Genomic DNA, 11564 nt, shown 5'->3' on the forward strand with positions numbered 1-11564 from the left:
TTGTTTGTCTTTCTGTCGTAGGAATGTTGATTTGTTTAATAGTGATTACACCAGTGATATATTGTCATTATTCCATTATATTTTTAATCGCCTTTTTTATATATATATATTTTATGGTTATACTGTAGGTGTGCTCCTCTTCTTATCAGGGTGTATTTAAAACATTGTCTTTTCTTACTGATTAGTGCATGACTCGTTCTTCTCTAGGGGCTGGGAAATAAAGTGGGCGGGGCTTCATTTGGCCCGCGGCACCAAATAATAGGTTGGGTTCTCCTGTCTTGATGTTTGATGTTTGTTTACCTAGCGTGTGTCGGTGGTCAGGCGGTCACGGTGAGCCACGCCTCGCGTCCATGTGCCCTGTCCAACAACCTCTCCATCTCTGTGCAGCACGCGCGCCGTGTTTTGCATAAAATGTGTATCAGTAGGACAGCGCCGTCCGCCGCACATGCAGAGCGCACATGCGGCGTGGGTTTAAGTGAACTCACAGCGCGGTGGAATAAGCGCATGAAGCAGCCCTCAGCTCCGCCAATGAAAAGGCAGAAAAGAGCGAAGAAAGGAGGGGTGAGGAGGAAGAAGAAAGGGGGGGGAGGGGGGGGGGGGGGGTTACAAAGAGGGAGACAATCATCCACACAAACAGAAACAAGTTGAAGCGGAAGCCAAGGCGGTCACACTCCCCTCTCACCTGCAAACGTGATTGTGTCTCTGTATCAGTGGGTGTGTGTTTATGTTTGCGTGTGGGCGTGGGTCATGTCCGACAACACAGTCGTGGATTTGCTGACTCCACTTTCTTGGATTTCATGACAGTCCTCCAAGCCCCACTCCAGATAAGTCCAGAGAGGAGACCCGCGTGTCTCAGTCCCACTCACCTTTAAAACACACAACTAGTGACAGCAGACATCTGCTCACACCTCACCGAGGAACACCTCACAGACAGGAGACATCTGCTCACACCTCACCGAGGAACATCTCACCGCTGCCTCCCGTTCCTGCTCCATGGGACAGGTGTTTTCACGCAGCAGCGGTTCCTGACTTTCCCACCAGTCTTTGCGACACTTTTGCTCCGGCGTGAGATCGTTCATTCACAGAAGACTATCCTCGAGTTTGAACCAATTCATCGACCGCAACCAGAAGAACCATGGACAACAGCTCTGGTAGGATTTTCACCTTTTCCCCTGCTCTGATAAGCTGCCGTGTCTGCACCGCCTTATGCCAAGTGACAGAGATCTTTGATTTTAATTATAACTGTTTTAATGATAATGTTGATTATGATACACAAACGTCACAGACCTGTGATGATGGCAACTTTTTAAATGACTGTCAAGACTTAGCTGTTAGTGGAATTGAATGTAGCTTTATAAGAAATATATATATGCATGTATATATATGTACATATAGATATATATACACAATTCGCAGCTGTCTAAAATCACTAAAGTTGTGTTTGCAAATGAGTTTTCTCCCACGTCACTAAAGTTGTGTTTGCAAATGAGTTATCTAGCTATCTCTCTGTCATTAAATATGGGTATATATTTATGTGTATCTATATATGTATATATTTCTTCATCTATCTATCTATCTGTCTATCTGTCAATATATATATACATGTACATATATGTGTGTGTATCTATATATGTATATATTTCTATATCTATTTATCTATCTTGTTTTTTGACCTAGAGTGGCCCGTGTCATATACATGATTTTTTTTCCATTATTATTAACATAGCTCTAACGACACCACTATCTAATCTACTGTATGTGATAGTGGTTCAACAGCACTACTTTACGCACAGTTTACCACTGCTCTCCTCTAAAGTTTGCATCACGTTGTGCCACAAAGTTCCAGTGGCACAGGAACCGAAGCTCCTCCGCTGTGGGAGTGGGCGCCGCGTCCATTCCGTGTTTATCTCCATGAAAACAAAGTCACGTGGAACTGTCACAGTGATCATAATCTGCCAGAGTGACTGCGATACATGACTCTTGTCATCTCACGCGAGTGAAAGAGACGTCTGGCACACGGGGCGTGTTTGTTTCAGCCATTACGGCCAGGGCTGCTCCATAACCCCCCCGATGATAACCTGTTTAAAGCGGCGTCAGCCTACGTGGTCGGCGGGGTCAGCCAACGGTGAACATCATCTGTCCCGGTCCCTCTCCTAATTGACAGTGAATCATTGACAGCAGCGGCCCGGTCACGTTTCAGTGCAGGTGATGGGCGCAGCCAGTGCTGCTGGAGGCAACATTGAACCTTCTCACCGGGTTATGACTTCCTATTTACCTTGATAAAGTAGGACAAGGTTTTCCATGGAAGGCAGTTACAGTTCTAATCATAGATTACAGCTGTAGTATTTCACAATAAAAAAGGGAAGGGCCGCGGCGTTTTTGTTGCCATATGTATGTCTTCTCTGCACAAATGTCACTATTTGTTTGCTTATGAAATAGTTTTATTTTAGTGACTGCACATATTTTTTCACCTGCCAGTCATCGGTGACCACTGTAAACTTGGCTCACTGACCTTTAAAATTGTCTTAAGGTTATTGGAATGCACACGTCTCCATTCCACGTACACTTACGTCCAGTGTCATCTAAATAAAGCTCATAAATGTTATTATAACCCAGCGAAACAGTTGCTGCTGTTCCAGGCCGTTGGGCTCATAAAGTCCAGTAGATCGAATAAGATTGTATGTGTATGTCTCTCTCTCTCCCTCTCTCTCCCTCACGCTCGTCTTGTGCCCCCCCACCCCACCCCCCAGCTGCACTCACTGACCTTGTCAAGATCTGTACCCTAATCCTAATGTACAGTAATATAAATCACACATTTACACAGTGACAGTGCATTAAAAAAAACTGACACGAGACCAGTGGCTGGAAGAAGTGAGGGAGTTTCTCTGGCATATCTAGTTCTCTTTGGTTTGTAATGATCCATAATCCATCCATCGGCCACATAGTGGAAGAGTGGTCACTGTAGTTTGCTTGCCTTATAGGGTGATTGCTGGTTCAATTCCCAGTCTGTCTATGTGGACTTTGTGTGCCAGTTTTGTCGCCTGATTCTTGTTTTCTACTCGCGGTCAAATGACACAAAGTATTTCACTGATTGGACACTTTCAGTTGACCATTGGTGTGACTGTGAAGGTGATAACTGTTGGTCTATATACGTGGCCCAGTGATGGACTGGCAAAGTGTACTGGGTGAACTCCGCCCTCACTGATGACTGCTGGGATTGGCTCCAGCTTGGTTCCCACAGCACTAAAAGGGATTAAGCAACAGAGAAAACTGGCTTGTACTGCTAAAGATATATTATACACAACACTGCATTCCTACTTCTTACAAATTAAATTATACTTCTGTCTCCAGCCAGGGTGGCTGTGAATGCAGTTATACATTTCCTGACCCTGAGTTTGTTTGTTTTTTTATTAATTTATTATTTTTTTTAAGATTCAACTAGACTTCTGTAGCTAACATAACATCCGTGACATAAGTCAGTATTATTGCAGTTTAATGCATGTGCAAATATAACATGTTAAACCAGTGTTTGCCAACCTTTTTTTCTGGGGACCAATATTTCAAAAGTCACAAACCTTTGCATCCCAAATCAATAGACATTATTCGTAAACTCCAGGGAAACATGATGGAAGACGACGAAAAAATCTCTTGCGACCCACCTGAGGGTCGCCACCCAGTCTTTGGGAAACAATGTGTCAAAGGATTACAGTTTAGACAAGTATGAACTTGAGTGGGATCGTGTTAGCTGCTAACACAGCAGCTAATGTTGCTAAAAGTAAGTAAAAATATAGATGTAAAAATATGAAAAAGAAAAAAAAGTTTTTAAAGAGTAGTTGTGGTTTTAGCGTACTACGAGAATATGTCTTGTCAAAACCACTATTTCTAGTACAGACGGCCTGTGTCACAAACCTGACTCAATGACTCAGTGTGGTATTGTTGAACTTTTTGTACAATGACCTACTTTCACTGATGATAAACGGTTGTGACCCAATTTGCAACAAAGATATGAATTGTTGTAAAAATCTTTAAAATCCTATAGAAAAAAAATCAAAATATATAAATAATACTGGTTAACTGTAACTATACATGAACAGGAAACAAAATAATGAAAGTAAAATAAATCACTGGGACTGTATGTTGGTACGCATGACAGTTTCATACACATGAAACAGTGGCGCCCTTTTATCATGATTAGTGTAGAAGGTAAAAATCCCTACAGTCAATGAGTACAGGGCCACGGCCCATGTGGATGGCAGTCACTGATTGGTTGTCGCAAAGTATACAATCAATCAAAGGAATAGAAAAATGAAAAATCTTGCACCATTTGTTCAGCGGTTGTTTCTTGTAATAACCACCAGTTGTTGTATTTTTTTTTGGGGGGGGGTTAAACTGGGAAACATCAATGTAAGCAGGAAGGAGTTGCATTTTATTTATTATTATTTGTGTTCATACAAAATGATGTGTGATAAATGTAAATAGTAAAAAAAAAAAACAAAACAGCTGGACGTGTCGGTCAAAGTCATCATGTAAATGTTGATGATTGGTTTGGTTGATTGGTGCTGTTTTGTGACGTCTGTAGGTCACCTCTCGCCCGGGATTTACGGTCCTGTCTAATCAGACATAGTGACAGTACAAACAACCATGGCATAAATAATCCAATGTCAGGAGAAATTAGTGTTTGATAAAAATGACTTTGTGTAATGCAGGTGCTTTTCTTTATTTTTTAAAGGAATTGGAGAAAATGCTCACAAAGTTTTTCTGTGACCCAGATTTGGGCCCCGACCCAGTGTTTGGTAAAGACTGACCCTGTCCTTTTAACTGCAGCCTATATCTGCCCCGAAGTAGACTTTATGGAAACAGCTAATCCACTCCAGCTTTAAATAACCAGGGCTTTGGGAACAATGTCACCACCGTGTGCGTTTCTTCATATTAAAAACCGGGGTGTCAAGGTCACATGCTGACATAAATTTGCTCTCATGCAGCGTTTGAATGACAGAGCAGGCGGTGCTATTGCTGCTGCTGAAGCTGGAGGTGGTGATGATGGTGCACAGTCACAGTCAGGTCCCCCTCCCTCCCTCGGTGAATATCACGCTGTTCTATTTAATTTAACTCCCCAGTTACAGTACAAGCCCCTGGCTGCCGGGCTGCACAGGGAGGATCTGGCTGCTGGCTGCTCCACGTCTTCCAATAAAAGCCCTGTCAGAAGCCTCCTCACGTGGCTTCGCTGGCACAGCCGCGTGCGACGCGTGAGACGTCCCTCGACTCCCTCTCCCTCCGCAGTGGCGGCTCTCACGGAAGATGCTGTTGGCGGTGAGGATGGTGATGGTGCTGAGGGGGAGAGAGAGAGAGAGAGAGAGAGAGCTTGGTCAGTGGGTCAGCGATTCCGTGCATCGACTCTTCCCCCGTCCCTCTCGTCACGTTTCTGCGCCTCATGCGCCTGTCTCTCGTGTTTTGCCCCGTCCGTTCACCTCCCATCAGAATGTCAGTGTGACTGGCGCTGAGTCAGTTGTGACTCTGCAACATCTGTCTGAAACTCTTTAAACCTTCGTGATCAGGGCGCAAAGCCGCGTGTTTCAATGTGACTCCACTGTCTAACATTGATTAATTCAAATTAGTTGAATCACTGTCTAACATTGATTAATTCAAATTAATAAGTTGAATTGATTTTATTATATATAGGAATGTTAAAGAATTTATTATATATATATGTATGTATATGAGACATCTGGACTGCAGGCAGGACAGTTGATTAATGGCCACCATACTTTTGTCATCTGGTACCATCTGGGTTAGCACTAAAGACTCGTCCACAATGTGACCCTGAGGTTATTTTTTTTTTAGAATTCTAAATGTAGAGCAAGATGTCTTTAAACTTGGGTTTTGGAAAAGTCAAATAGTCATGGATTTGTAATTATGTCAGACGTTGAGCCCGGGATTTGTTTTGACAGTGTCTGGAGACTAATAAATGAAAATGTCTGTGTCTCCACCCAGCATACATTTCTCAAAAATGGCACATCAATCACTCAACAATCTCCTGTTCATCACAATTCCTCTGGATCGAGTTTCCATACGCATTCCTACTTATATTTAAAGGCTACGTTTCAATGTCAATACAATTAAATGCTAACATTTATATATATTAAAAATAAACAGGATTGCAAAATAAAATACAATATCGTCTACTATTTCCACCCCTGATAACTATTTGAGCCGGAGCTGCAGTGTGATGCAGCATCAGTTTTTGGAGGACACTGGAGGCACATCGACACAGTTCTATCAAGCTCCTGTGATATTGACCTACTTATACACAAGTCAGAGTTAATGAAGTCTGCAGCGCAGGCTGAAGTGGCTCTGCTCACACAGCAGCCGATTCAATTGGCCACTTACTTTTTCGGTCACGACATAATAAGCACAGGATCTGCTGCCAGAAGCCACGCAGTGACATTATAAACCTCAAACCACAGGGGCACACAAAACACAGTCAACACTCAAACACTGTCTATGTGGAGCTTTACAGCAAAAGGAACAACTAGAAAGAAAGAAAGAATAAAACAACGCAGGTGAGACTGTGGCCTGTTCACCGCTCACGTTTCCCAGCCTCCAGCCCCGGGCAGATGAGTTCTCCTGGGGGAAGTTTAAAAACTAAGTTTAATACAGACAGCACTGACTTTTTTGACTCGCTGTCTGCAGTGACCTACATTTGTACTGTCGTGTTTTTTTTTTTTTGCAAAAAGACAGTGCAAGGGAAGACTGATTTCGTGCATGGGAAACCCTGAGGTGTATCCTTAAAAAATGTAAGGAAAATCTAGAGTAACCTGTTATATCCTACATCTGACTGTTGGTGCTCTTGTCCAGTACCAGTTCATCTGGTACTATTCTATAATTATCAACCATTTTTACTGCAGTTTACACTTGCAGATCGCAGACTGAATTTTTTAGGAAAGTTTGCATTTCCTTAACATGTAAGAGCATGTTTTCTCTTTCTAAGGACTTAGTCCTGATCAGTACTTTGTCCTGGCTGTTACTACCATATAATGCTATCTCCTGCTTTGCTCTGGCGCTTTAAGTTTATTATGATGCACGCACAGCTAGAGACCTCATTGTTTCTGCTGCAGGTGCATGCATACACACAAGTGGCATGGAATGCATTTTTTTTTACATATACCTGTCACTTTGGTTTTGTTGCACCTGAGAGCGTGAGAGTGCAGACCACGTGCACATACTGTACATCCTCACCCCATACTGTCACACATTGAGTTCAATCTAGGGGAAGCTCTGAACTATATATAAAACTAATGGGGTTGGCAAACGCACAGATACATTTAGATACATCTAAGATGACCTGAATAAAATATTTGACAATAAACATTACGAGAACATGCAAATCCAAACACTGGCCAAAACGGCCTAGATTGAATCTGAAGTCCCATATTCCTGTCGTTGCATCTTATATTAGACTAGTGGTTCCCAAAGTGGGGGTCTGGTCCCTTTCTAAACATTACGAGAACATGCAAATCCAAAAACTGGCCAAAACGGCCTAGATTGAATTTGACGGGGGCACAAAGCTATTGCCTCTGGGACGCAACAGAGCAAATGAAGATTCGGTTTTAGGATTTTTTTTAATTGTACCCACTGACTTGCAATTTTATTTCCTTTGTTTAATATGAATACCACATTACAGAAATTTAAATAAAGTTGAGTGGAGAATTAAAGAAAAAGTTGTAGGATAGGATTTGGTAACTAGGCATGGAAAAAATGAGGAAAGAATAGTTATTTTTAAAGACTTGCTTTTAAATTTTTAAAAATATATTAACTATTTGTAGGCTAAACAATATATATATGTAAAACAAACAGATTTGACTGCTGATAGGGCCAACGTGATGTCATTTCCCTAACCTTTTCACCATTGGTTCATACCTATCTATCGACAACCTCCTGGAAAGCAGACTGTAAAAAAACCTTGTTGACACCTTTACCACTTCAGAGGGTTAGGGGGCAGCTGGAGGTGGGTTGGAGGGAGGGGGAGTCATTCATAAACTCATGAACATGTGAGTTTTCAGGTGGACGTGCAATGTGTTTGTGTTGCGAGGGGCAGGGCCACTGTCTGAGTGCAGTCTGTATGTATTCATGCACAGGGAGGGGGCGCGGCTCAGGGCTCTTGTCTGCTGGATCAGTCTGTGGCTCATGAGTCAAGAAATCCACCTCCACGTGCTGGGCCAGGGATTATCTTAAACATTTCAGCCAAAGGGCAACACGGCCACGCTGGGATCAGCCTACTGCACTCATGCATGCTTTCCACAAACACGGCATGTCATGAATTTTGAATGTTGAAATCTGTTTGTGTCTGCAGCTGCACGTGCAAACCAGTGATAAATGCTGTTCAAATGAGACCCGTATCTGTGTCTGTCTAATTAATATATTTATAACAGCAGCCAGTCCCTGCATAAAAAAGGCTTTTCCTTCTTCCTCTCCTGCTGCCAAACTAAATTGATTACAGAAATATATGGAAAAATTATGACAAAGACTGAAAAAAAACCCAGAAAATATTAAAGGGGTAAATTGTTAATTGGTTAATTGTGAGATCTGGCAACACTGTGTAGACTCGATTTTGTAGAGTTTGTTGGGGGGGGGGGGTTCTCTCTCTACAAATAATGTCATGTTTTTTGTGTTTAAGCTGTACTCCCTTTGGCCAGGTCGGCATTATAAATAAGAACCAGTTCTCAAATGACCTACTTGCCTAAATAAATAAAATAAATAAATGAAATACTGGAGGTGGCGTTTTAGGGTTGATTTTTGCAGCTTCTATTTGCTTGTTTTCCCTCGCGGGCTCTGCAAATAGAAACTGTTACTTGGTTGCTTGGTTTTTCTCGCGAGACCTGGCAACACCGGTGATGGGCGTTTCGCTTGTTCTTCTTTACATACTTTTCTTTGGGCTGCTGTGTAGTTTTCTCTCGCGAGACCTGGAAACCGTGAACGTGAATGGTCACGGAGCCAACTGTAGATTGTGTCGTACTTGGACACGGGGCTAAGCCGTACAGTTCGGTCAGTCACCGTGTCAGGAGTCTGTGCATGTGAGTCAGCGGTCAGGTGTCGTGCAGTTCATCTGGTTCCGGGCACGGTGCCAGGGCAGCGCGGCTGTTGTTGTTGTTGGAGGAGGAGGCGGCGGCAGAGCGGACACGTGAGAGCGTGGCTCAGCTCATCCGTGCCGCATGACTGGAGAGAGGATGCACGACTTCAACGGAACCACATGTTCAAACATTCCATTTAACCCTGTGATGAATACTGCATTAAAGTGACGCAGGAATTATTCAGGAAGGCATCGCCACACAGTAGAAAGTACCGTGTGCTTGTGTCCTGTCGCTGAGCTCCCGGGAGTATTTTTAGCGCCGTGTTTTTATCCGCCTCACCGCACCATTACATATATACCTCTCAAAACGAGGCAACGAGATATGAGGCTTCTTCCTGTTGTCCAGAGGCTGTACAACGTTACACCACAGAGGCTAGAACTTTGTACAGTAGCCGAAAAGGAATGTGACAGTTAACATGGCTGTCCTGATAATAATAACACAAAAATAGGCATGAAAAAAATGATCAGTACCATAAGTCATCATCGAAGGTCTATAGGAAAGGAATGCTGTCAAAGGGGAAGTTGGAATTAAATTAAATTTACATTGTTTTGAGGGGGAAAAAACTAGTGATAAGAAGTAGGGGATATTTAACTTTTTAACTTTTTGCCGATGTCGGATATGTCTATGTTGTCAAAACACTTAACAAACCACTGTATCAGCATACGGTTAATTAAATGAGCTGCAATGCTGCCATCTAGTGACGTTCGCTTTAGTATACAGCGTTTATCCCCATAACTATTTTTAGGGCACACATCATTCGGCCCAGACTTTGCGTTATCGGGTTTTTATTATCGTAGGAAAAACGATAAGGATTCTTACAGATATTACATAACATGCTAAATATGTCCAATAGTTATTATTAGACATCCCTAATCAGAAGTATAAATTATTAAAAAAATAATTTGAGTGTCTCAACTTAATGCAAATGTAATAGATGATGAAAACATTTCAAATAGATTTTCTTTTGTTTGTTATAACATCAAGGTCTACATGTCTATTTATCCTCACTCTTAACTAACATCCACCCAATCCTTCCTCCACCTACAGGAGGCGGAGGAGTCATCCTGTACGCAGGATCCTCGGGCAGCTCCAGCCCCAGCCCCGGCAGCCCCTCCAGTGGGTACCAGACCCAGTCGCCTTCTTCCCACTCTCAGCCCTCATCTCCGGAGGAGGTTACCTTCACAGAGATTGGCCCGTTGAAACAGAGGACAGCTGGGTGTGCCACTCCGTCCTCCAAACTGGTTTTCCAGTTCCCAGAAGTCTACAATGGAGCCACAGTAGCGGCCGCTCCACAGAACACCTTTACGCATCCCATTGCAGGAAAGCGGCCTTGTGGCATTCCAGGAACTTTTACCAGTACGTTCTTCATTACTGTGTTCATTAAAGTGAGGAATTTTTAACATTGTATCTGAAACGACAGAGTTTGACTGTGTTTACCTTATGGTTTTACAGAAACAGGAGGAATGGTCCTGCTTTGTAAAGTGTGTGGGGACATTGCATCTGGTTTCCACTACGGTGTGCACGCATGTGAGGGTTGCAAGGTAAGACGTAGATCTGTTTTTTTTGTTTGTTTGTTTTGTTTGTTTGGTTTATCGACCTCTCAAACATGTCAGACCATTCGAAATCGACTAAAAAATAAAATAAAATAAAAGAATAACTTAAAATTGTCCTAAATTGTACATTGGAAGGTAAAAAAATACCGCCATGACGACCAGCTAATCTTTAGGCCGGCTCTGTAGTGGTTTGGTGCTGCATTTTAGCCAGTGATGTTTCAGAACAGTTTGAAATATAATACCCTCACAAGCTCTTGCCCTGAGTGTAGACCTAATAAAAAAAGATCTGTTGTCTAAAGTTCTATTGCAGGATGTCCTTGGAAACTATTCCACTACACAGTTCTGTTCATAGTAAATGTTGATTTTAAAGGTTGATTCCATAATTCCTCTGCTATAAGAATGATATTTGTGTCTTTTACCACGAGTGGAACAATCCAACTCGTGTCCCATTTTCCTGATGAAACACAGATGTGACCAAAGACTTATCACTCCTCAGTATTAAAACAACACGAGGCCTGCTTTTTTTTAAAAATCGTCTTAATTTAATCTCTGTGTGTATTCCAGGGTTTCTTCCGCCGCAGCATCCAGCAGAACATCAACTACAAGATGTGCGTGAAAAATGAGAACTGTCTCATCATGCGCATGAACCGCAATCGGTGCCAGCATTGCCGTTTTAAGAAATGCCTCTCAGTCGGCATGTCAAGAGATGGTGAGAAATCCCGACACATTTTTAATCAGAGGGACCCTCATGTGTTTCCGTCTGAACACCACAGTGCCCTGATTAGGCAAAGCAGCAGGGAGATGTGCAGGCAGAAAGAGGCAGAGTACAGATATGTAGGTCTGTGTGAAAAATGTAATGCAGCAAGTCTTTTGAGGTCATGGT

The 11564-nt window shown here is 42.6% G+C and overlaps 1 protein-coding gene across 1 annotated transcript in view; it reads left to right on the forward strand.

Annotated features, from left to right (window-relative positions):
• The first annotated feature begins 620 nt into the window (after positions 1–620).
• Positions 621–11564, forward strand: part of nr1d4a (nuclear receptor subfamily 1, group D, member 4a) — a 16406-nt gene continuing 5462 nt past the window's right edge. Inside the window, exons 1-4 of the mRNA XM_008318892.3 lie at positions 621–1151; positions 10176–10484; positions 10581–10669; positions 11246–11390. Coding sequence (XP_008317114.1) covers positions 1136–1151; positions 10176–10484; positions 10581–10669; positions 11246–11390 — 559 coding nt within the window. The 5' untranslated portion in view covers positions 621–1135. The remainder of the gene's footprint in view (positions 1152–10175; positions 10485–10580; positions 10670–11245; positions 11391–11564) is intronic.

This window comes from Cynoglossus semilaevis, chromosome 10, assembly GCF_000523025.1.
Source record: "Cynoglossus semilaevis isolate Cse_v1.0 chromosome 10, Cse_v1.0, whole genome shotgun sequence".
In the NCBI taxonomy this organism is placed as follows: domain Eukaryota; kingdom Metazoa; phylum Chordata; class Actinopteri; order Pleuronectiformes; family Cynoglossidae; genus Cynoglossus; species Cynoglossus semilaevis.